General features: G+C 38.5%; 1 protein-coding gene across 10 annotated transcripts; it reads left to right on the forward strand.

Moving 5' to 3' along the window:
* The first annotated feature begins 340 nt into the window (after positions 1-340).
* Positions 341-25,725, forward strand: fbrs (fibrosin). 10 transcript variants are annotated; one of them, XM_073918523.1, is made up of 20 exons: positions 341-731; positions 1,764-2,382; positions 3,200-3,388; positions 5,640-5,672; positions 6,421-6,450; positions 6,533-6,578; positions 6,852-7,200; positions 14,963-15,177; positions 15,270-15,484; positions 15,575-15,619; positions 15,767-15,862; positions 19,393-19,473; positions 19,571-19,609; positions 19,711-19,782; positions 20,253-20,412; positions 20,694-20,774; positions 20,967-21,050; positions 21,260-21,349; positions 22,687-22,894; positions 23,024-25,725. In XM_073918523.1, the coding sequence occupies exons 2-20, from the start codon at positions 2,074-2,076 to the stop codon at positions 24,513-24,515; spliced, it is 3,834 nt and encodes a 1,277-aa protein (XP_073774624.1). In that variant the 5' UTR covers positions 341-731; positions 1,764-2,073; the 3' UTR covers positions 24,516-25,725. The 10 variants fall into 10 exon arrangements, with proteins under 10 accessions (XP_073774624.1, XP_073774625.1, XP_003199661.3 ...); XM_073918524.1 differs by having other exon boundaries at positions 19,408-19,473; XM_003199613.7 differs by lacking the exon at positions 21,260-21,349.
* Positions 25,726-26,122: the final 397 nt, after the last annotated feature.

Below are 26,122 nucleotides of genomic sequence, written 5' to 3' on the forward strand. Positions count from 1 at the left end.
CTGGATTAACCAAACAAAAAAAGTTTTGTTTTCCTCAAGCAAATAAGTAAATGAAGTAAATAAATAACAGGCACTTTGCAGTTCAGGTTAATTATGCATATATATTGTTACAAATAGAAAAACTGTTTAAATTAAAGAAATATCTTAATATTACAATTTAAACAGGTTTTGTTTGCTATAACAAGTGCTTTATGATCATTAGCATAGCAAGAACGACTGAATCTGACCCAGTATTTGTAGATTTACCAGTATCGTAGGCCCCTCAGTGGCAGTAGATGGCGGTACTGTTGTCGTATTCAGTACTGACTGTCTTTAGTGAATCAACAGAGGAAGAAAACCCGACAGAAGCACACAATGCAGTTTGACTGCTACTGGTTATCCACCCAGGCTTCGTGTATGCCCCAGCTTTCGAAATAAAATGAAGAAATCCATTTTTGACGATCGGGACGGAAAGCAAGCTTTCATAGGTAGATTTTCACGTTACGCTTGAGAAAAACGCTGCTCCAGCGGCGGACACCGGCGAAATCTCCAGCTTGACCGCACACAGTGGATCTCACAGCGGGCCGCGGAAGGAGGAGCCCAGCCTGCGCTGACGGGGCTGCGCTCAACATCCTTATCGGTGCAACTCCAGCCCGAGGCTTTGGGGCCTGCTGTATATTATTATCGTTTTAAATGGAGGTTCGAACGAAAGCAGAAGCCAGAGGAAAATGGCCCTCTATACAGCGCGAGTGGTGGGTGTGATTGGAAATATTACTGTTGTTTTAACAAATTAACACTGTATGACAGTGTTAATAAAACAAGACTGTGTGGGTTAGTTTTGGTTATAAAGGCGGAAAAAGGTTTTATACTTGAGTTGCGATTTAAAGCCATCGCATCACGTACCCTTTTCTCCTCTGCTCGTCAAAAAGGCTAATGGGCTAGTTTGTTCTTTCATCTGACTGGGTTTGTTTTAAAATCTCTAAATAGGCAAATGGTTATGAATAGAGGTACGTTCATCAGTTGTTTCCTTTATGTAGTGATGTAGGTTATTAATTTCCTTAAATCTGAAGTGTAAGGTGAGGTGTCAACGAAGCACAAGCTACATCGTTAGCTTGTTTTATTGGAGTCGTATTAAATAGCCTTGGGCCCTCGACAGATGTTTTAGAATGGAAATAACGCTCCAGACAACTGTAAAAAGAGTGATTGATCTTTTAAAATGACATTTGATATGTGGTAAGGTGGTTTACGTAACGTTACCGTTTCTTACTGTTTGCTTATCGGGATGTTTACATCTGATAAATAATAATCGTTGAATAATTGGCACCATCACAATCGATTAATTTGCATGCTGTCATTTATAGTACAGTAAACTAAATTTTGATGATTTAGATTGGTTAAATGCAAATGTGTTTTAATCCGCGAATCCTGCCTAACGTTAGGTTAGCTAGCGTAACTAGCAAGCTAACATCGTCAGTTGAGAGAGCGATTTACCCCGTCACTTTATGAACCAGTTTATCTGCATTAGATTCAGGAAAAATATTTCAGTAACGGATATAAAAGGTCCTATTTGTGCCACAATTAAAATCTTAAAGTGTACTAATGTAAACAACCTTACTTGTGCGGTAACGTTAGCGTATTTTAGACATGTCTTCTGTTGGTTGCCATTTTTGTCGTGTATTATGTTATTTTGTCTAATGTATATTCTGTTTGTAAAAAAGCAGCATTCTGAGGGATTAAAAGCCTCACTGCGTCACTGATGGTTAACTTTGTTTCCCTTTTCACAGACGAAAGTGACAATGTCTTGACAGAAAGACAGTAAGTGGAATATCTGGAATCTTTCATAACTGCTGTGTTGTTGGATAAAACAGGCCCGGTGATGCCCAGACATGACTATACTCAGACTGCAGTGTGTTCACACCATACAGCCTCCGCTGGACTCCATTAGATTATAAGACAGGAACCCAAAGGCACATTTCCATCCGAGGTCCACTGCACTGCTTCTGACGGCGTTGTTCTTCATTCTGTAACAGCTGTAAAATCTCTCAGGCCGGACCGGGGTGTGTTTTCATTTAGTGCCTTCGTACGGACGTTGACATGGACGGTCCTAGTCGGAGCGGAGGCTTCAGGCAGAGCCGTCGCTCCCGATCGCAGCGTGACCGAGAGCGGCGACGGAGGAGAGCGGACCTCACTGAGCACAGGCCCTCGTCGCCATCCTCGGCCTCGGACCAGGAACTTTGCCGAGGAGACTCTCTGCTCCGTGCCGGCGGAGGAGAATGTAGACCCGGCTTCCCCGGGACCAGACACCGGCCTCCGCGGCGGAGGAAGAGAGAGTCGGTGTCTTGCGAGGAGGACATCATTGATGGATTCGCCATAGCCAGCTTCATAAGCCTGGAGGCCTTGGAGGTGTGTGTGCTTATCCTCCTCCTTGAAATAGCACCCTTTAAAAACAGATTTATTATAACTTTTTTTTTGTTAAGCGTTGATTACGTTGTGTTTACTCACAATTACATGTTTGTAAAGTATATTTGATACAGCAAAATTTGTTAACCATGATTTAAGACACTGCATTTGAATAAGGCAAAATAAATTGACTACTAGCCAACACTTTAATAATGTAATTGCTTGATTAGATAGGAATTCCAAACATTTTTTATTACATATGTAATGTTTGATTATGCAAATGAGGCAGTCTTTAGTTATACATGCACTTATTTGTATGCTGGTCAAGAAAATCTGAACATTAGATGAAGTCAGGTTTGTTTTAGACATAGAAGTTTGAAAATATGGGTATCTCATTTTATTACAGCATAATTTAGAAAATGCTGTGAACACCCTCTAAAAATACATTTTCACAGTGTTATAAACACTATATAATCTTCAAAATGATGTATGAACACATCCCTCTGACATCCATTCTCTCATTTTGATGTAAAATGCTCTGTAAGTAAACTCTGCAGACACAAATTGAAAACAAGCCACAAACGAATCACTTTAGAAGTGTGAATACCATGCTAATATTAGTGAGGGTATTTTCCAGTACTGTAGAGAGATTATAAATAAAATAGCATTTCAAGTGTGATGTTCAGTATGTCTACTTGCAAATTAGAACTTGGTGCAACAAATGAGAAATATATAAACCCAAGGTACTAAAATACAGCCGTCTTAGTGTAGAGCTCATATATATTTGTGGTTTTGACACGTTCTGCTGTTACTTTGATAGATGGACTGTTCCCTCAAGCCTCCAGAGCGATCTGGCATAATGGGAAGAGGAAGTAAAAGGAAGAGGGGCCTAGATGAAAATGGAGGGCCTCTGTCAGAGCCGGAGGAAGGACCTCCTGCTACGTACACCAACAGCTGGGATCAGCGCAGGAAGATTAAGTCAAAACTGAAGAGAAAGGGAGATGCTAAGGTTAGTTCTGCAGTTTCACTGCCTTTAACAGCTCTTCTAAAACTTTACATTAAATGAAGTACAAGATCATAGATATTATTCATAGAATAGTTTTGTGTAAATGTGCTTCTAACAAAAGAAATCAGATTAAAATTACATTCTTCTAAAAAATATTGAGCAGTATAGGGTTACATGAGCCATATTGTTGGAGAAATAAAAAATAGTGACATTGGCATGACTTGTGCATATGCTTTTACTGCTCGAGCAGCAGTTGAGGGGCTTTATCAGTCCTGATGGAGAGCATGTTGGCCGTTGTCAGAGTATGTACTGTAAATTTAGATATACAAGTTAACAGCTGTAAAATTGTCATTATTTCTGAAATCTACTCGCCACCAGTGTAAACTGCCACTGCCAATCCTGTTAGTCATTGTGCACATGGCTTTAGACCTACTATAGAATAAAATTTGTAACAGTATGGCTAATGCAGTAATCTCAGAATGGTCAAATATTAGTTTATTTGGTTAGTCCCGTAATATGTATTGGTTTGTAATTAACCACGGGCACTCAACACCTTAAAAGCAAGATAAATATACAGTGCTGCGTGATTCTGGAAAAAATGAGAATCACAATATTTTTGCTTAGATTAAAGATCACGATTCTTGATTCACTATAATTTAGAAGTTGAATTGTTATGTTAGACACACATGCTTGCGCTCCGTAATTGACTATAAATAGACCATTTTTACTGGTAAAATCAGACATTTGTCAATATAAGATTCAATTTTACATGGGCTATAGTAGTTATACTGCCACTGACAATATGTATGTGGTTATTCTCACGCAGAACACTCACACTGTGAAAAAGGCATTCATTGGATCTACAGAAAAGCAACACACCTCACTGTATTCACAATGAAAGAATACACTGTTTAAAAAGCTTTTTGTATTAATCATACCTGTGTTATCATATAATTTCACTGTGGGGTGCCGCTCATGTCAGTGGGTATTGTCACTTTGACAAAAAGAAAACATGCAATTCATAGTTACTTCTAGGCATGGGCCGGTTCAAGTTTCTAATGGTATGATAACCTTGGATAAAATTATCATGGTTTCATGTTATTGTGATTACTGCTCCTAAAATACACTCTTTGTAAATGTCTGAGTAAAACAAGAACTTTTTCCCTGCTTTGAACATAATGGCTGTGTCCAAAATCACACACTTACATTCTATATAGTAGGGGTTCTCAAACTCGGTTCTGGAGGTCCGGTGTCATGCAGATCTTAGCTCTAACTTGCCTCAACAAACCTGTAAGGATGTTTCTAAAAAGCCTAGTAAGAGCCTAATGATCTAGCCCAGGTGTGTCTGAATGGAGGTTGGAGCTAAAATCTGCAGGACACCAGACCTCCAGGATCTAGTTTTAGAATTCCTGCTATATTGTATGTTTAAAACAGTATGAGTCAAGTAGTATGTCTGAATTCATAGAATTTGAAAAACAGTATGCAAGTACCCAGATGACCTCCTGCTTCCGGCGAGATTCCGAAGTGCGCATCTGAGGGATGCTACTCCATCCCATGATGCACAGTGAGAGAATTCATAAATGGGAGTGAAGCGAGCATGTCATGTGATGATGACAAAATGGCATCTGTAATATAGAGCTCCATTCGCACGAAATTAAGAAAAAAAAATTTAACAGGAAATGTTGGCGGTTTTAAAACCTTGACTTTTCCAAACTGCGGTAAACCTTGAAAACGGTTATGGTCCCATGCCTAATTACTACCTGCGCAAACTCTGACTGTCTTATGAAGTGAAGCGATTGTCCTGTGCAACAAACTGAACATTATTACAACTTTATTACCTGTTATTTACTGCAGTGCATCCTCAAAACAAACCCAAGTTGGTTCTTGGGTATGTGATGTGTGATTTTGTGGCCATGAACGCCATTATGCAACCTAGTACATGAAGACAGAATTTTTTGAGTGAATTATACCTTATAAATACAGTAAACGACTCGTTCAGCACCATTTGGAGTCTGTCCGCATTGTCTAGCAATGTGCCTCCAGTTTGTTGTAGTCTTGCAGAGTTGTAGAAGTGCTGGATTCATGTTGTGTTAGGGGTCAAATCAAGATCACAATATATTAAATAACAATTAATCATGCAGCTCTAAAATATATATTTATATTTATTTTATTATGCAGTTCATGTAATTAGACATTTGCTACCATTTATTTAATTTAATGTTTGTGGTTTAATCTTTCCAAATTTCTGTTGTAGATATCTGGGAATCACATGGAGACAGGATATATTGTGAGTTGCTCTTTAATTCGCAGAGTGTATTGCTCTTTTCATGGCACCTATAAGTGTGACTTTAATATGTGTCCAGACTTTTAAAACGTGTCGTATACATGTTCTGTTCAAAAGCATTGGTTCAGTAAGTTCTTTAATTATTTGGACTTTGAAATGTGTTATGCACATCAATGGGGCTTTTATTTGATCCAAAATAGGTTACAAATAGCAAGATGTGAAATAATATTGTTAATATTCCTATATATTTATTATAACTGAATGTGTAATTTATTCCCATAATTACTATTACTATATTGGTAACACTTTACAATAAGGTTCATTAGTTAATGCATTTACTAACATGAACTAATCATGAACAACACACGTACAGCATTTATTAATCATAATTGAACATTTACTAATGCATTATTAACATCCAAGTCCATGCTTGCTAACATTGGTTAATGCACCATGAGTTAACATGAACTAACTATGAACAACTGTATTTTCATTAACTAACATGAACAAATACAGTAGTAAATGTATTGTTCATTGCTTGTTCATGTTAGTAAATGCATTAATTAACATTAACTAATGAACCTTATTGTAAAGTGTGACCACTATATTTTCACTATACTGATTTGGTGTTTGAGCATCTTTTATAATCTTAACAGATTTAGTTTTCTTCAGTTTTTCTTTTCATAATAGTCAATTGTCATGGCATTTTTAATAGAGACTGTCACTTAAACTCTTTCTTTTTAACCCACAGTGTGATACAGAAAGTGAATCAGGGGATAAGGTGAAATTATTTTTTTACTGTTAGTTTGCATTTATATATGCATATGTGTGTTTTTAATAATTTTTTTTTTTCTATAATTTAGGCTTCTGACAATATGGAGCCAGCATTCATCGTCTTCACTAGTGAAGGTAAATGTCTACCACAAGTAGAAGGTGTATATTCTCTGCCTGAGAATATTTTCCAATTTTCCAATTTCCTGAGAGTATTGTCATTTATTTATTTAGTTTTTGGTATATAAATGTGACTACAATTCAGAATGAATTAAAATAAAGATGAATTCAGTTTACATAGTTGTTTTAAGACAAAAAAAGCTTTATGAATGATTTTTTTATTAATTGTAATGTCATAAAGCATGTGAAACAAAATTACAGATTTGATTGTAGCCCTCTCTTTTTCTATAGCAGTTAACGCCAACTCTGCAAGTGCTGCTGCAGGCAATGGTTGCCCTCTCTTGCCCTCAAACAGCTCAGTACCCCTCCTTTCCGTCACACCTCGGGTCTCTGGCCTGGAGAGGAGTCAGGAGAGGAGTATGGAGCAGCCTTACCCCGAGCCCATCTCTACCTCATCCTCTCTTCCTAGCCTTGCAGCCCATTCCACAGCCTCTGTCTCCAATTTACTTCCTGAGCAGCGCAATGGAAATGGTGGACCCCATCACCGCCATAATGCTAGTTCACCACAGCACAAACACAAGAATTTCCTCCCTTTCCACTTAAAGTCACAATCGATGTACCCAATGGGCAACAACAACAGGTCAGTTTTCTGTTAAAGTTTTTGATACCAAACTACTGTTATGGTATCACTTGTTTTAGAAAAATCTTAACACACACAAATATTTTATGCTTTTTATTTCATCAACTAGTTCTTTCCCTTCATTAGCCACTTTTCCCACCTTGTGTTAGGACTCAGCTCAACTTGCATTACTTAACGCTGATTTATACTTCTCCGTCAAGGGTATGCGTATGGTCAGGTGCAGCCTTTGGGCGGTCACATTGCCCTTGCCTTGGTTGTCGCCAGTGTTGACGTGCACCTCTCAAAAAATTTTACTACACGTCACATTGACTCGTAGCACAAGCTCTGTGACTCGTAGCCTTGGTACTGGTGATGAGCTGAAAGCCATGAGCCTGATGGAGCAACTGTTTACAAGTGTCGAGTCCCGTGAAGAAGCTCCAGATGGAGCTTTGTTTTGTGTTTACCTTATGATCAAAGGTGTTGCATGTCCTCCAGTTCTCACCTCTGATTGAGCGAGCTTTAGCTACATGTAGCCTTCCGAAAAAACAAAATACCCGCATAGAAACCCAACGCAGAGGAACATAAAAACCTACTGCCAACTAGCGTTACGGAAGTGTTATTGCAGAACTATAAATGCACAACTATGCGCAAGGCAGGGGCTGTGGGTGGGTATACATCAGCCTTTAGGCTTGTCTCCTCGCTGCCTTGACTGCTTATAAGTGCGTGGGATTTTAGACACAACATTGTGACCTTTTTTCAGGTTACCCCATCTTATTCCTCAGCTACCAACAGTACTCCTTTTCCACCGAGGCAGTTTGAGTGCTGGTTCGGAGACAGAGCCTAGATCCCAATTGGTTCTGCATCTGAACTAGGGCTGTGCGCTTAATCAAAATTGAATCGCATATGCGATGTGAAGTGTTGCAATTAGCTCATCGCATAAGGCTTCGATATGAAATATATATAAAAATATTTAGGGGTGTCAAAATTAATAGTTTCTTCGGTACATCATGATGCAGACGCGGACAATTCGGTATCGGTTCAGTAATAATCATAATCGGTTATTACTGACGCCATTTACCTCGTATGCGCTCTGTCGCGAGGGAGGCGATTGCGAGTATTTACAACGCTCTAACTACTTAAAACCCATAAACTGCACAATTTCACTGTGTGTGTTTGCTAGATCAGTCTTTCACTGACATATACAACAAAAGCCCCTATTTCACTGAGATCGAGAGAATGAAAGTACTCCATTTCTCTCTCTCTCTTTCTCTTGCTCTCGCTCTCCCTCTCTCTCACACACACACACACACACACACACACACACACACACACACACACACAGTGGCCTATTTGACCTGCTGGCGTGGCTTTTCTTCACCTCTCGGCTGCGCGTGTCTGCAGAGTTTTCTCCACTGTGTCTATCATACATCAACTGTGAGATTGCCCCTGCCGCCGTCAGTGTCACTCATCTGTGAAGAGCGCAAGAGCCAATCGCAAACGTTTTTGTTGAGGGTGTAACCGATCAAAGAGATGTAAGAGAACTAGACAAGGATCAGAAATTGAGCTGGATATTTATATTTGTTTTTATTATTATTTGCTTAATGCTCGTTTTGTTTAAAGTTACAGTTTATATATCTGACTGTTTATATTAAATGACAAAATTGTATTACAAATAATATATAAATATATTCATACATTTTAATACAAGAACTACTGCTGTGAAGAAAATATAAAACTGTATGAAAAGCACCGTGATGCACCGAAGTATCGAATTCAACTGAATCGATGGCATGATAATCGTAATCGAACCGTGAGACTAGTGTAGGTTCACAGCTCTAATATATATATATATATATATATATATATATATATATATATATATATATATATATATATATATATATATATATATACATTATAATTTCTCCCACCCAGAGCAAATGCATGACTACCATCAGTGTGTGACAGTCCTACTAGCCAATTGAGTGGTCACATTTTTGTTCTGCCCAATCAGAATTGTGCCCACAAAAAACAAACACAGGAAAGCGTGGACAAGTGGGATGGTGGCGTCTGCCACTTCAGAAGCATTAATAGACGAAATCATATCAAAGAAAAACAGCACGTTGGTAATATGGGAATATTTTGGTCACAGACACTGAACAATAACTGGACATTATAAGAGCTGTAGCAGAATTGTTGCGACAGCATGAGGAAATACAACAACCAGCACCTAAAAAAGCACCACATGAGGCCATATAAGAAGTGTCTTGCTAAAAAATAAACTGAAAGCATTGCCAGTGACACTCAATCTGGTAGCAAGTAACAGCAAAGTACACTTTCAGAGTTGTTTGCAGCTGTTACACCATAGAGATAATTAATGCCATAGCTCAATACTGTTTGATCTAGAGTAAAATTAGAGTGTAATTTCTGAATGTTTAAAAAACAAACTTGAACAAAAGTTGGAGTAAGCTAATTTCTTATATTAAACTAATCCCTTTATATAACACTCACTGCATTTTAGTCGTAAGAAGCTACAATACGGAATATTGAGCTGAAGCTTGACTACAAAATTAAATCGGAAACCAAATTGAAATAGCAATATCTGTCAAAAAAATTCCAATTAGATATTTTCCCCAAATCGCACAGCCCTAATCTGAACCAGGAAAAGTAGTTCTTAAGTAGCACCAAAACATTGCTGGGGTGGAAGTAACAAATGGTTACCACAATAAATGAAACTAACAGTGGAACAAAATGCTGAAGATGTTATTGTTGGTAGTAATTTTCTTATATACAAAATAGGGTGCTGCAAGAGCACGTTATTCTTTGCTTGTAATTTTCGTCTATAAAAACTATGGTGCGCTACCCTAACATGTTGGATTTACTGTGTTTGAATGTCGAGGTAAATTTGCAAAGTGATTTAACATTATTAGCAGTGCACATTGTGTTTGTATTTGGTGCTTCTGTGTTTGCATTGCTGGGAAAGAGCTGGCTCTGTTGTGGTTTTCAATCCCATGGAAAAGCAAAGTGGATTTTAGAAGGCTTGCCATATGAACTAGTTCCGAACTAACAAGGCCACTAGCTCTGAATCAGCACCCATTTTATGCTGGTGGAAAAGGGGTACAAGAGGAACGTCTGCATCTTGCCCACTTGTCTTGCAGTCATTTAATTCTATCATTCTTTCATTTTCCTTTGGCTTAGTCCCTTTATTAGTCAGTGTTCACCACAGCGGAACAAAAACCACCAACTTATCCAGCATACGTTTTACACAGCGGATGCCTTGGTTGATGCTTTCAGCTGCAACCAAGTACTGGGAAACACCAGCCAACAGTATCTGAGGTGTTCACTAAAATGACTAAGTACAAGTGAGTGAAAGATTGAAGCAGTCCTCTGACTGCCTGGACCTGCTGTCTGGAGCGCAAGGCTGTATGTGCGTCTGTGTCTGTGCGGTCACGTGATGTGCATTTTCAGAGGTAGAGAGGCTGCTCAGAAATGCTACATGCCACTGTGTATGTCAAATCGTTGTCGTTCTAAAATGCCATTTAAAAACAAAGACCGTGTAAACAGGGCCTGAGTGTGTACTTTTCGCGAGCGAATTTGCAACGGGGGCGGGCGGAGGATCGCGATGCTGGTGTTGTCTATCGGACGAACCATACGTAATACGTACATAGCAGAGCTTGCAAAACTGTGTTTTTTTTGTCGACAACACGAACGTTGTCAACATAACTCACTGGAAATCCAAAATGCTTACACACCGGCGACTTCATTGAAAGAGGAGAGGGTTTAAGTTCTGTCGACGGATCTCCTGCTTCTGCAGTTTAACAAGCACTTCAACAAGCCTGTTATTTTCCCGCTTGGCAAGCCAAGCTGACATGACATGGGGGCGTGGCAGCATCGACGATTCTATTTTTTGATTCGATTGAATTGAGCATAAATTTCGATCGATTTAGATTAAAAATCGAAATCGTGACACCCCTAACCACAAGCCTGTTTCATCATTTAAAACAAGACCACCCTTATGAAGATGCTAAGAACTTACATACCTAAACAAGTGCTGGAAAACCAGGGCAACTACCCAGCAGAGTCTCATGTCATCATTCAAGCCGTGCCTTAGGAGAAAAACCCCCCGAAAAGACAGACGAAAGATATGACAGACAACACAATCTCAAACACATCCCAATGAACACTTGAAGCTTTCTCTACAGGCTGCATTAAGTATATTTACACTACAACATTTACACTAATAAAAATAATATAATAAATTAGCAAACTGAAAGGATCAAACAAAAAATTGTTAAACTCAAGGGGATGATAGTGAAGCCAAACAAATGAAAGAAATATAACAAAACATTTCTAATTCATGCATAACCCCTTACCTCGCTAAAAACTGATGAAAAGAAAAAGTCCTTCAGCGCAGTGTGCCGCATTCTTCCCTATTCTGAATAAAATAAATATAAAGATGAAATTCACCTCTTACCTGATGTCTTTAACAATACATTTTCTACAGGTTTGCAAAATGGAAGTCGTACGACATCTTTCCTATCCACCTTACTCTGAGAAAAGAGTGAACTTGAGGAGATAGGGTAGCTCAATATTGTCGGGAAAGAGCAGAGCCAAAAAAAAAAAAACAAACAAATCAATCTAAATAAAAATGAACAAAACTCACAAAATTTCTCAAAGTGGGCAAAAGTAATGCAAAATAATTTTACCCAAACGTTAAGCAAAAACAACGATATTCATAATCATGTGAGCAAAATACATACTCACAAAATACAACGATATCAAAGGAAAAAGTACGCTCTCCGCTTTTCATATCCCCGTGCGGCCGCGACATCTCCGCCTCGCCTCCGAAACGCGGCCAGCTGCAGACTGCAGTGAATAATGGTAAGCTGACTCTCTGCTTTTTCGCTGATCCATTGTCATGTCCTGCTATACACCCGCAACCGACCTGCAATTAGCTAATTATAATGAATTTTTTTATTACTCGACCCGCGGTTTACCCGCAGCGCCCGCAGATATAACCGCCATTTACGTATCACTTACGGGAGGCAAAAATACAACCTTTACGGCTCCCCGCATGTTTTCGTTGTGATGCGCGATTTGTAAAATAAGAGTCTGCATGGGCCTATTTGTGATAGTCTTTCAGACAAATTTGGTTAAAGCATCCGCGGATATAACGGAGATGTGCGCATAACTGGGTTTATGCGTCCCACTATATGCGATGTCAAGAGGGTGACTGCATAAGGTAAACTGCACACACTTGATTATGTAATGTGTGGACGTGTCTCACAGCGCAAAGCAAAACTAAACCTTTACATGTCCATGTTTAATCAGTCATTGATAAGATCTATTGATTAAAGTGTTATTGACAATCAGTAGATCATCAAGTAATCATTAGCATCCCTAAATAAAATATATTAAAGTATATTTCACCCTAATACATCCAAATTCATCCAAAACTGAAATTTCTGTGACCATTAACTCACCTTTACTTAATGTCTTTGGTTGTTGAAAACTTGAACTGTAATTGCTGAATTTAGATTGTTCTTTTGTTTATTATTTTATTATTTATATTGTCAGACAGCTAAAACATTTAACTAAATGTGTTAAATCAGCTGCACAAAGCGATTGGCATACTGAAAATTTTATAAAAAATGATAGATATAAAGATTTTACATTTATTGTGATAAATATCGATATCGCATGATATGAAAAAAGTTATCGTGATCATTTTTTTTGCCATATCGCCCAGCTCTATTTGTAATACAAATTTATCCTTTAATACAAGCAAACAGATGTATGAACTGTACCTTTAATTTTACATGCTCAAAGAAAACACTCTTTTCTTTGTCAATGAAAGACTGTCCAGCAAACACATATATGAGATAAATTTAGTCAGTACATAATAACGGTTATAATCTATTACTAAACCGATACCGAACTGTCCGCATCTGCATAATGGTACATCAAAGAAACGATAAATTTTGACACCCCTATGTCCAATGGTTACTGTTCCTGACTATTTAAATCTAGCAGGTTTTCTCTCTCACTTTGTCTTGTTTTGTGTTTCTGTCTTGCCAATCAGAGATCTGCAGTGCTTATTAGGGGTGTCAAAATTAATTGTTTCTTTGGTGCACCGCGATGCAGACGCAGACAATTCTGTATCGGTTCAGTAATAATCATAACCGGTTATTATGTACTGACGTCATTTATCTCCTATGCGCTCTGTCGCGAGGGAGGTGAGCGCGAGTATTTATAACACTCAGGCAACTCGGGGCCGGCCCGTGGCATAGGCATCATAGGCATATGCTAAGGGCGCTGTACATCCAGGGGGGCGCCAGAAATGAGTGCGGTTCAGTTGGTTTTGTTTTCGATTTTCCTGACACACATTCATTTATAGACGGCATTAACTCAAAAACCTCGTAGCCTAAAAAGATCTAAAGTGTGTTTTCTACAAAAAGACAAAGCTGGTTATGTTTCACAGCTGTCTTTCTTTTTTTTCCGCTCGACATTATGATCACTGCTCCGTTCAAGCCCTCGCAATATGTGTTTAACCGGGAGAGCTCGCGCTGAGAGGAGCTCTCAGTAAGGGACCGTCGGAAATGTGCTTGTTTTTTTTCTTTTTTTTTTTCTTTTGGTTTTTCTGCTCCGCTCAGCGCGAGCTCTCCCTGTTGCGAGAGCTTAAGTGTGTGTGTGTGTGTGTGTGTGTGTGTGTGTGTGTGTGTGTGTGTGTGTTTGTTTGTTTGCTTGGTGCTGTCTATGTTTGTGTATGTGTTTGAATGAGAGACAGTGTGGTGCTGTGTGTCTGTGTGTTTATATGGACAGCTTGTTATAGCCTCCCCCCTAAAATATACCACTGTATATAGAAAGCATCATCGATGCACCGAGATATCGAATTGAACCAAATCGAAGGCATGATAATCGTAACCGAACTTTGAGACCAGTACAGGTTCACACCTCTAGTGCTTATGTGTCACTTTTTAGTTTGGCTTTGTCGCAAAATGCAGCTAAAAGTCCTACACAGCAGTAATAGTTTGATTACGTTGTTTACATGTCTGTACGGCACTTCAATAATGCCCACTTCAAACATGTCATAATTCGATTAGTGTTTACAACGATTATGGCTTTAAGCAAATCTAAAATGCTATTCCATTATATGTTATTAGCTGTGGTTAATGTGTGTGGATGCAGCTCTAGCAGCCTCTGCTTTTGGACGCGGCAACTTTTAAACTCCGGTGGAAAAAAATGGTTATTTTACACTCACCCGCTCCAAACAAGTGATGCGCAACTCCGAGGCTAGCCTGTCAGGTGTGTGCAAAGCACATGATGTCCGATTCTAATCCAATCCTGCCCCCATATTTTAGTGATAAATTCACCCTCACGCTCCATCATAACATCACAACTCACGAGACAACTTTTCACCTCGACGAGAAATCTTGTTGCGATTTAGTCTCGCGAGAACTTGTAGTCCGAGTCCACATTGTAGTCCACATCCCTACTTTCTGGCCATCTGATATAAGGCATAGATGTATATATTGCGGAAAACAATTTTGGAAATTAATATATCACTTTGTAAACGTTTATTGAGTTATGAGTCCCCCATACAGTTTGATAGATTGCTTGGACCTGGAAGCTGCTTCTCGTGACATAACACTTAACAAGCGGATGGAAAAGCACAAATTATAACGCATAATTCTTACACAGAGGCTGCTACAATCTCTATTAAATTTTACTCCATGCATACATCTGAATATGCGATGTGACATTGATTTTCCTCATTCCACAGGAGCAGTACCTCAGGCAAGCCTCCAGCCTCATCATCCTCTTCATCATCGATCAGACCACCTACCCCTGCTACAAGTGTGTCTCTAGGTCGGGGCCCAGGAGGTGTTGGAACAGTAAGACCTTCTTCTCGACCTAGTCCTGGTGCTGTTTTCACACCGTCTCCCAGCCTTCCTCCACCACCTCCTCTCATGCAAGTGTCACCCCACCCTTCAACAGGTAAAGCTGTCTAACTGCCATGTCATTGGAGAAGCGTTTATACTCTTGTCTAGGAAGATACATTTTTCCCTCTTGTTCGTTTCATTTAACAGATCAGGATCTGATCCTGACAGAATCAAATGGTGCCTCTGCATCTGGAGGGCCGTCTGTGTCGAACTCAAACTCTGGGACATCCAGCAGATCCTCGCAGGCCCAGACATCCATCCCTACAATGGCCTACCAGTTCCATCACCACAATCACCAGCACCAGCACACTCATACTCACCAACACTTCCTACATCCTACAGCTGCACCACCACCACAACTGGTAAAGGGTCAAGTGTAGCTTAAATTTCTTAAAGTGGCCGATTATGACCATTCTTGCCTTGACATTTTTTTTGTGGTGTTTTTTTTTCAGTTTGAAAAGTATCCAGGCAAGATAGATGGTCTGTTTCGACACCCAGTAAGTGTCTTTTTAAATAGTTGCACATTCATATTAAGAAAACTTAATTTCAAATAAAATGGTTGTAATTTTCAAACTTTTCAAGTCTAATCGAAACACAAGCTTTTTGTTTGTAATTATTATAAATTTCTTCTCTCTCCTTTAAAGTTTTTTCCTCAGTACCCACCATCTGTGCCTGGAATACAGCCCGTTCTTCCGTCCACAGGACCTTTCAGTTCATTGCATGGAGCTTTTCAGCCCAAGGTAAGAGTTGCTTGCCATTTGGTTTGTGTTTTGAATATTTAAATCTAAAAGCTTTGTATATGAATGTTAAAATGAGATGAAGAATCCTTGCATAATAATCTGTGTTCCAGGAAAGCTAATAATGTGTTATTTGTCTACCACAGGAATGAATTCAATTACAGTTAACTGTAGTAGTTTTAGTTGTTTTTAGCATATTTAGGTAATACTGTACACTATGTTCTATACAGCAAGAGTGCATTATTCGGAAGTGGCATTTCTTTTAGCACACCCTGTTCTTTTGAACCTTTTAATCATCAAAGAATCACAAAAAGCAGTGGGAAACTATTTCCACAATTATATTAAGCTGATTTTAACCTTAATAATAAGAAAAAGAAGAAATGTTAAGAGAAATCAACTTTTTTTAATTGTAATAATATATTTCGCAATATTTTTTCTTACTGTGTTTGTGGTCAGATTTGCACAACAGCATGCTGACAGTATTTTTTAAATACATTATTAGAAAGTCTTCTGTTAAGAATGAAGTTCATAAAGCTTCTGTCCTAACATTTTTTTCCTGTTGGTGGTGATAAGAGGGAACAGTCTCTTCTTTTAGTGGTTTTTAGCAATAGTATCTTGCATGCTCAACACAAACAAATTCTTCTTATGTTTTTGTTATTGTTGTGATAAAGAGAAGTGAGCCTTGTCAAGTATGGTTTTTACCCTTACTTAAAATTGGTCCTTTTAACCCAGTCAAGTGCATGAATGAAGTGAGGATTGAGAGCACAAACACACAGTAAGCAAATGCCCAGATAGGGTTGAATATTGGTAAAATGTTATCGATTTCGATTCTTTACGATTCCAGTGTGAAAAAAATAATTTTGGCCCTGTTCACATGGGTATTCAGGTTCATTTTTATTGATCGGATCACAAATAGACAAAGGAAGACACATTACTAATACAATTATTATAATTTACAAGAAAAAAAAAAAACTTATCTAAAGTTCCAGATCAATTGAACACACATTATGAATGGGCTAATTTATACACTAAATAGTGAAATTATAGATAATTGATTTCCTTTATTTCAGATTTATTAGTCTTAGGGTGCTTTCACACTAGCGAGGACGCGAGTCACTTCTGTATGTCCAAAACTAAAAGGTTCAGTAAAAGGAAATCGACTGGGATGTGCGGAGGTCTTTCCATTTTGGCACTTTGCTTTTGTGACAGTCACATAGCAACAGCCTTAAACAAAACAGCAGCTTGATGACGTAAGCGTACCGTGGTTCAGAAAGAAAAAAGACAGTGTGAACACAAACCAACCGAGAAGGTAGCAAGGGGAGACAATCGAACTTGGGTACGGTCCAAGCAATTGAACCAAATGTGAAAGCACCCTTATACACTTTATTCTGTTTTACTGTTTTAACGTGTGTGTGTGTGTGTATATATGCTTTACTTGCTTACCTTTGGCTTAGTCCCTAATTTATCAGGCGTCATGCAACGCCATCATGTTTTAGAGGCTAAATTCACATCTGTGAATGCTTCTTTGAATAGAATAAAATAATTAAAAGCACATTATAGACTATACACATTAAATAAAACATTTACAAATCTGTATCTTATGGAAAAACACCAATTGATGGGCATGAAAAGAATAAACCATGTTTAAAAAAATCTAAATTGCTAAAGAAGAATTTTGCAAAAGAAAATGATTAAACCTATAGGGACTGTTAAAAGAACATTCTTATTATTTTTTTTGACTCAAATACAAAACTTTTATCAATGACAGAATATAAATCTCAAGCATGTTTCAGCAGCACGTCCCGCAGTTTATGAGGCAAAGAGAGTGTGGTGTTTAGTGCTACCTCAAGTTAAAAACAAAAAACAGCACTGAGCTATTCGCTACACATTCAAAAAAGTTACATTTAAAATGCACATCAGGGAACTCCGGAAGTTACTGGCAGATTGCAAGTGCAAAAATAAAAATGTTAACATGGGTATCGATAAGATGTTATAAAATTTATACCAAGTATTTGATTCTTAATCTAAGTATTTGATTTCAAAATCATAAATAATTTTTAATTCCCAAACCTACCCCTCTGCTGGGAACTGGAAATCAAACCAGCAACATTTGGGTTACCAGTCCTACTCACTAACCACAACTGTGGGTCTACAACAGTGGTTCTCAAAGTGGGGGTCATCTGGTGATTTTCAAAAATCTAATATATTTGTTAAAACTATTTGAATTACCATACTTTATCCATAACCTACAGAAGATAAAAATCAGATTTAATAGTTACATTTTTTTAAAAATCCGCCTTTCGATTTATTTATTTATTTATTTATTTATTTATTTTCTCTTGATTGAATGGCGAACACTGGGGTGTGTACGGTATATTAATGACACAACAATAAACTTCAAAATTCATCCAAATGTATGCCTCTATGCATGGTTGTGCATGCTTGTTTGGCAGCTGTAGACTGTGGCACCAGAAACAAACCGTCCTTTTAATTTGTTATTTCAATTTACATTTATGTTACAACCCCTAAAATGTCTAGGGCTGAGGTTGAACATAAGTTAGAAAATGAATAAACGGTTATCAGGTTATGATCTTAATGACTTTAACGTTTTTTGTTTTTTTTTTGTGAGAAAAGGAGGTAAACGTTTGTATTTACAGAAAACGAAGAATAAGAGTGCAAACAAAATAGCTAAAGGGCTGAGCAAGACCAAAATAATAACCAAAACATTAACTATCTTAATGATGATTACCTAATTGGTAAAACCACATGTTTTGCCACATATATTTTTTGTTTATGTTTTTCAGTCGCTGTGACTTTTATCTGATTTTTTTTTTGTTCTTAGGGAAACAATCTACAACAGGGATGTCAAACTCAATTCCTGGAGGACCGCAGCCCTGCACGGTTTAGTTCCAACCCTGCTCCAACACGCTTACCTGTAGGTTTTAAACAAGCCTGAAGGACTCAATTAGTTTGATAAGTTGTGTTTAATTAGGGTTGGAACTAAACTGTGCAGGGCTGCGGCCCTCCTGGAATTGAGTTTGTCATTCCTGATCTAAAACCAATTCTTTCCTAAATAGTCTTCCTTATTTTGGTACTGCTTTCTATGCTATAACATCACTAAGTCTCACCCTTTTGTGCAACTGCTTCAGGCATGTGTTTTTAAGCTTAAAATTTAACTAAACGGCCTGTTTCTTCTGAGTGTGATGGGGATAACATCGAGACACTAATTGAACAAAAAAACTTGGTTTATCATGTTGCATTTAATTGTAACCCATGACTGTAGCTGCTGCAAATAGTTCTATAGGGATCCGTTGTTTTGATTCAGGATTGTTGTACATTTGCTCCGTTTAATCGTGTTCTATGTGAAAAGGCCTTTAGAGTGTTTTTTCGTTTAAATACCTTGGACAGTCTAACTTGCCAGGGTGACTCCTTGAATTTCCTTAAAGCCTATGATTGGCACCAATCCAGACTCATTTTGTCCTGGTTTATTTTGAAACCATTCATAGGTTTCAATAGTTTGTTGTTATTGACAGCTTGTTGCCCTTCAGGGAGCTGCTCCTGAGATGACTTCAGGTTTGGGAGTTGTACCGCCCCATCTGCAACCTAAAGCTAGGGTAAAGACGCTCTGTCATAAACGTTTGAATCAAACATCAAAGTCACAATACTTTATTAACATATGTTGCTTTTGTTTAATGTCTTCTGTGTCCACAGCTAACAGATTCATTTGCACCACCACCAAAAGTCAGTAATGTAAGTTTTACTCTACTTTGCTTTACTCTTGATTTAAATTAGTTGTTAATCTCTGATTAAGTTACAATTTCTGTTGTTGTATATGGATGGTCTTTTTGCAGAAACCTGGAAAATGGTGTGCTATGCATGTTCGTGTGGCTTGGATGATTCTAAGGCATCAAGAAAAAGTCAAGGTTTTTTACTTATCTGTGTTTTCTAGTTCTTGTGTTTCTAGTTCTTATGCAATAAAGGGGGGTATGAACAGGTTGAAATGTTTCTTAGTATTTAAACTTTATAATAACTGCTTTATAATAACTGTTGTCCAATAAACATATGACCATCATACTGTTTTTTTTTTGTTGTTGTTGTTGTTTGTTTTTTTATAGAGATAATGGGTCTCATTCAATGTGTACATAAATAAATGTGAACATCATGACTCTTTCTTTTCATACTAAAATGTATTGAAATATACCAAAAAGACATAATTATAATGTATTTTATTTCTTGTATATCATTTAAAAGTTTTTCATCATTTACATTGGAAACTTTGTTATATCTCGAGCTGCCGGATGTCTTTAACTACACAATACACAAATGTACAGCTGACTAATGAGAAGTCTGTGACACGTCCTGTTGACCTGCATTCTGTTGCTATCTTCCTCAGCTTATGCACGCTGACCCACAAAAGCTGGACTTGCGTAATGAACTATTGCCACGACTACCTGGCCCTGGTATTGGTGGACTAGGAGGTCTCGGACCACTTGGTGGTCCCCTTGGCCCAGCTCATGATCTTACAAGACCAGGAGGCCTGTTTGCAGCCACTGGTGAGTGATTCTCCTCATGCTTATTTTGATGATTCATTTAGGAATGACACGGGTGTCTGAAGCCTGTGATTGTTCTTAAGCTGTTTTCAACATAAATGTTTCCAAATGCAAAACTCTTCACTAAAGGATTTTTACAGCACTCCTGTGCTGTTGTGTGAGGGCTCTAAAAAAGAAAGGCTTAAGGAGGATATAAAGCACAAACTTGGCTAAATGTCAACACTCAATGGTAGTCCATTTATGGGTGTTTAAGCTTTTGTCTGAGTTGACCCATGTCTTCTCAGGTGGAGTCAATCCGTCCTCCACACCATTCATGCCTCCATCAACGCCCCACTCTTCTTTCCTCACCCCAGCAGCACATCTGGGTAAGATATTGTCTCCGAGAAAGTAAGGGGCATCAATAAGCAATATAAACCATGCTGCTTCTGTTGCTCTGTGCAGTTCTGTTCTTAAGGCTTGCTTCACTTGCTAGCTTTGTAGAGCATACTTTCCTTTGTGTTTATTAGCACAACGACGGCTGGTTTCATCATTACTAATAGCCGTGTTTCTTGTTGCAGACCCATATGTTCATTCACCCCACTTCTCCTCTCTGGGAGCCCTGGGTTCTGGTGCCTTTGGAGGCCTAGGCAGCCCCACGATAGGTTTGTCATGCTATTTTGGATATTAGGAATATATATTAATCAACGGCATGACTCTGTGGTAGAGACCTGCATGGGACAGATTTTTCAGTGCTGTTCCCACCCAGTCCCTCAAGATTTTTGCCCACTCCCACAAAAAAATCTGTTATTTTAACAGATTAATAACTGATCAAGGGAACATTTTCATACTCATGTCTCCATCATGTTTCCAGGACTTGGTATGAGCTCAGTGAGCTCAGTTTGTACCAATCAAAAATCAAATACCGTGAAAGAGTGTGAGTGGCTGCAAGTTGACTTGTCAGGTACAAAATACATGTAAATACTGTGTTTGAAGCTAGTCATAATAACCTAGTAATGTTGGCTAGGCAAAATGCTTCTATTGAAAGAAAAAAACATTCATCTGTTGGTGAATTCTACTACAAATTGTCTTAACAATGTGTCCTTCTTACTTCTAAATAATAGTAAATATTAGTTTACTTGGTTTTATTGATTACATATCCATTTCGAGGGACTTCTGCATATGATTTTATGCTCCTGCCACCTGCACAACCTCAAAACACCACTAGGTTGTATAGGGTGTGCAGGAGTGCAGGTCTCTACTCTGTGGTTCTAAACCTTGCTGAAAGCTGTTTTCCATTTTTATTGGATAAAGGTCTTTAAAATATATTTTGTCACAATTTCTTCTTGATAAAATATTACAGCTCGGCCTAACTACAAAAACATTATTGTAGAAAGGAAATGCCCTCAGTGGTGTATGATTTCATTCAGCATTCAGACAAAAAAAAAAAAAAAACGTTGTGTGATGAAACAAAATGTTGTTTATTTTAAAAACAAAAATATTATACTTTATTTAATTATTATAAATGATTATATAAGTCTTTAACTTCCATTCTAAAGAATTTTTGTTGAACAATTTTGTTGATTAAACTGTTCCATTCTCAATTTCCCCTCTAAGCAAACTTGAGTTTTTTTTTTGTTTGTTTGTTTGAATTATAACTTATGGACAAATACAAGCAATCAAACATTTGCGATGTCAGTTAAAGAGTTAGTTCACCCAAAAATAAAAATTACTTCATTATTAATAATCCTCATGTCATTCCAAACACCTAAGAATTTAGATATTTTAAAATTAAGATATTTTAGATAAAATCTGAGGAGCTCCCTCATCCTCATTGTGCGTTTATGAGATCGATATGCACTTATGTATACCTGGGATGCCCAAACGTGACTTTTTCTGTTTTATTCGAAGCACAGGCACATTTGAGGTTTTATGTGCCTGATAATATTCCAAATCAACCACTAAACCGTGGTCTGTTTTGAGGATGTTTTTTGCCATTTTTAGACACTGAACGAGTCGAAAACTAGCTGTCTATGTAGGATTAGGGTGCTTTCAGATTTCACCTAAAATATCTTAATTTGTAATCATAAACATTCTTTTCATTTTTGGGTGAACAAACCAGTTAAGGTCCCAGGTCTCCACTTTTGAGAACAAGTTTTTTTTACTTCAGTGTGTAGCTTTTATAGTATGTCTACTTTTTTATTATTTACATTTAAACTTTATTAAACACATTTAATTAGCATTTTATTTGTTAAATTCTCTCAGTCAAAGACTATTCACATTATATTCATATGCTTGTAGCTGCCAGTGTTTTTGGGCATAAGACTGAGCCCTCTGCAAGTGCTGTTGGTGGACTGGGCAACCCTCATGATCCATGGAATCGTCTGCATGTTCCTCCTGCCTCTTTTCCTTCTGGATCATCTTGGGCCAAAGGCCCTGAGAAAAGAGAAGATAGAGGGAAGGAAGTTGAGAGAAGAGAACTGACTCATATAAAGGATGAAAAGGACAGGTACGGCATTGAAACAACATTATATTACATATTTGTCTGCAATTTTAATTTTCAAAGGATTTTTGTCATTTGTCATAATGCATTGTGTCTCAAAACTTGACACTTAATTGACTCAACTGTTTCACACAGAGACAGCATCTTGTATGGACGCCAACCAGTGCGAATGTCACCTGGTGTCCCATCCCTCAAGCACCGCAGCAGCACCCCAAGTTCACATATAAATGGCTTAGGATCACTAACCGGAAGTGGGGTTCAGTCTGATGGTCAAAGCAGAGAGCGAGAACGGGAACGCGAAAGAGAGTCCGACAAGAGACACCATTCTGCATCCAGGCCTCCAGCGTCTGCTTCCTCCACAGCTCCAGACAGGCCTCGGTCTTCAACATCATCTATCCTCACAACTTCACCTTCTAATGTTCCTTTAGCCACCTCTCCTCTGGATCTGTTTCACCGACAGCCATCACACACACTCGGCACAGAATCCAGCCACTCTTCTCAAAGAGAGAACAACGGTCCAGCCTCTTCTTCCTCTTCTAGTTCACTTCCTGTCAAGAAACCTGATCGGACCACAACTCCAGTATCCAAACCTGCACTTGGTCTTGCCTCTGGGTTGCTTGTAGCCCAAGTCAAGGTCAAAGAAGAACGAAAAGAGGAGCCTGAGCCAGTGCCCATCTCTTACACACATCCTGCTGTACCTTCACATAACTTTGAAAGGCCCAGTAGTCGGCACCCACACCACCCATCCACCCCTTCTTCAACCCTTTCTTTGACACCTACACCTGGCGTGCCTCTTCCTCCTCCAACTCCACACCCTCCCCATCATCCTCTATCTCTTTTAGATCGTTCACGGGCTATGGACTATGGCACAGCTGGACTGGTATTAGGTGCTGCAACAGATCGCTTCGCGCCGCATCCACATGGTCCTCCACAAGGTCATTCCCAACCTACTCCCAGCTTTCCCTGGGAGACTTGGAGGGATCTGGCCATCCATCAACAACAACAACAACAACGCAGAGAATTATTGACTCTGAGGTCTGATCCCCACCTTGCACTTCGCTCTGAACCACACTATAGACTACAGCGCTACTTTGATGCGGAAAGAGCTGTAGTAGCAGCAGCTGTGGCAAACAGCCCGCACCATCCACCAGTACCTACCTCTACATCCGCTGCTTCGGCTTCAGTGGGCAGGCCAGATTTTGGGTTGATTTCCCACCAGTTTGAAGATGAACGCGCTCATATGTTGCGGGATGATAGAGTACGGTATTTCGGGATGCACCCACACCTGGCCGCACCTCATCTTTCTAGCCCATCTCATGCTGCCCACCTAGAACAGCTTCATGCTGGGCTACTATCTCACTCTCATCTCCATCCTGCTGGAGCCGCCGCACAAGCATCTCATCACCCTGATTTCTACTCAAGACTTGGGCATCTGCATTCACACCCACACGTACCTAATGGCATTCTAACCAAGACCCCAAATCTAGTCGGGGCATTGTCAATTGGTGCACCACCTCGTCTCATTCCATCTGTGAACAGATCTGCTACCCCACCCCGTGGACCTAGACTTGGTGGGGCAGGAGAATTAACCCTTTTTGCCACACATAAAGACAGCGAGTCCAGATAGTAGTAGGTAAAGCTTGAGGAGCTTCCTGAACTGTGGAAGAAATAGCTCCTCACGTGGCAAGGTTCTGCAGGATACTCGAAAAGAGCTTAGCTTCAATGACCATACACAAGTGTTGAAACAATTTGGGGAGAGAGCATACTTCCCAGGGCTGTTTGATATATTTATCCACTGTGGTTATGTTGGTGCAATTAAGGTACTCTCTTGCTGTGCCCTGATTTTTATGTAGGGGTTTTCTTTACAAGAGGCCTGTGGATGTTCTAAGACTATTCATTACTGCTAATAATATGAAGACAGATTGTGTTGAGTGATGGATCAAAAATTGTGAACCTGTTTGTCCTGGTGAACTCAAGAGAAATCCTACTGTAGAGTTATGGTCCTCAGCTTTGCTTTTAAAGAAGGAGAAATTGGACTCTGTCTGAAGTAGTCAAGTACTTCATTGTCTAATTCAGCACTGTTGGGAAATGTATGAATTAAAGGAAACACACGGTCCACTATCTGTTTTAAATAATCAAGTCATCCATTAGGTAACTTCCGTGAACATCAGAATGAACTTCTTAAGATTTATTTTATTCTTTAAAAAAGTTATTATGAACTGTACATCTTGTTGGATAATATTTTAAAATTTAAAGGGAAAGAACTGTCTCCCATTCATTAGTCTGACTCTACCGAAGAGCTGGGCTAGAATATAGTAGAATAGTGACATTTCTTTTGTAATAATTATTGTTAACATTAATTACCTTCCATAATAAATATATTCACTGTTTATGTTATAATGTCATGTTTCAGTTCTCACCAAATGCACTCAGTTGTTTAAATGAGTCAGTGATGATTATTGTCCAGCCAAGCACTACTATTGCTCAAAAATACTGATTATGTACTGAGGATGTGTCAAAGGCAGCCTCTACAGTTCAGAGAATTGAACATCTTCATACTTTGGGAGAGAGAGGGTGTGTGTTTGTTATTTCTGTTTTCCATAGTTCAACAACCATCATCCGAACTCAGTGGCACTAAGCATCTGTCAACTGGACCCAAGGAGTGCACGTCCCGTACTTGCAGCTAAATATGATTAGAAAGACTCTTGTCCAAAGATATGGGACATTCTGGATTAATTATTTGAGTAAAACAGTTTTATACATTTTAAATATGTTCCCTCTCCCCCTTGAAAAGAAAGCCACAAAGATTAATTATTAAACAAATGGTTGGTTATTTACATGTGTCTTAGTGTATTGATTTAATAATGTTGTTCCTATGTCTTCATAGAAGCATAATGCTTAATATAGATCTGCACCAGACATTCTTACACATAATTGTCACCTTAAGTAGTCAGAGAATCTAACATTCTTAACTAAATATCTAAACTAATTAAACTAAGCTTAAAATTTATAAAAACTTAACAAGTCAATAACTTAGTATTGTTGACACCCAGACAGTAAAATATAATCTTTAAAAACATTTTTTTCAGGAACCAAATATGTTCTCTTACATGCCAGTTTAGCTTTAAATGTATAATTACTGAAGAAATATAACATTACTGTGAATTTTTGTAATAAATGCAGAGATGTGTGTGTGCAGTAGAGGCTGCCTCAGAGGCTGCAGTGAGAGAAGCG

This window comes from Danio rerio, chromosome 12 (assembly GCF_049306965.1).
Source record: "Danio rerio strain Tuebingen ecotype United States chromosome 12, GRCz12tu, whole genome shotgun sequence".
Classification (NCBI taxonomy): domain Eukaryota; kingdom Metazoa; phylum Chordata; class Actinopteri; order Cypriniformes; family Danionidae; genus Danio; species Danio rerio.

Bases quoted from the DNA above. Each gene is read 5' to 3' on its own strand.
- fbrs (XM_073918523.1), top strand. From the start codon at position 2,074: ATGGACGGTCCTAGTCGGAGCGGAGGCTTCAGGCAGAGCCGTCGCTCC. The intron at 5,673-6,420 runs GTGAGTTGCTCT...TTTAACCCACAG, and splicing joins ACATGGAGACAGGATATATT to TGTGATACAGAAAGTGAATC. The intron at 19,474-19,570 runs GTAAAGACGCTC...CTGTGTCCACAG, and splicing joins ATCTGCAACCTAAAGCTAGG to CTAACAGATTCATTTGCACC.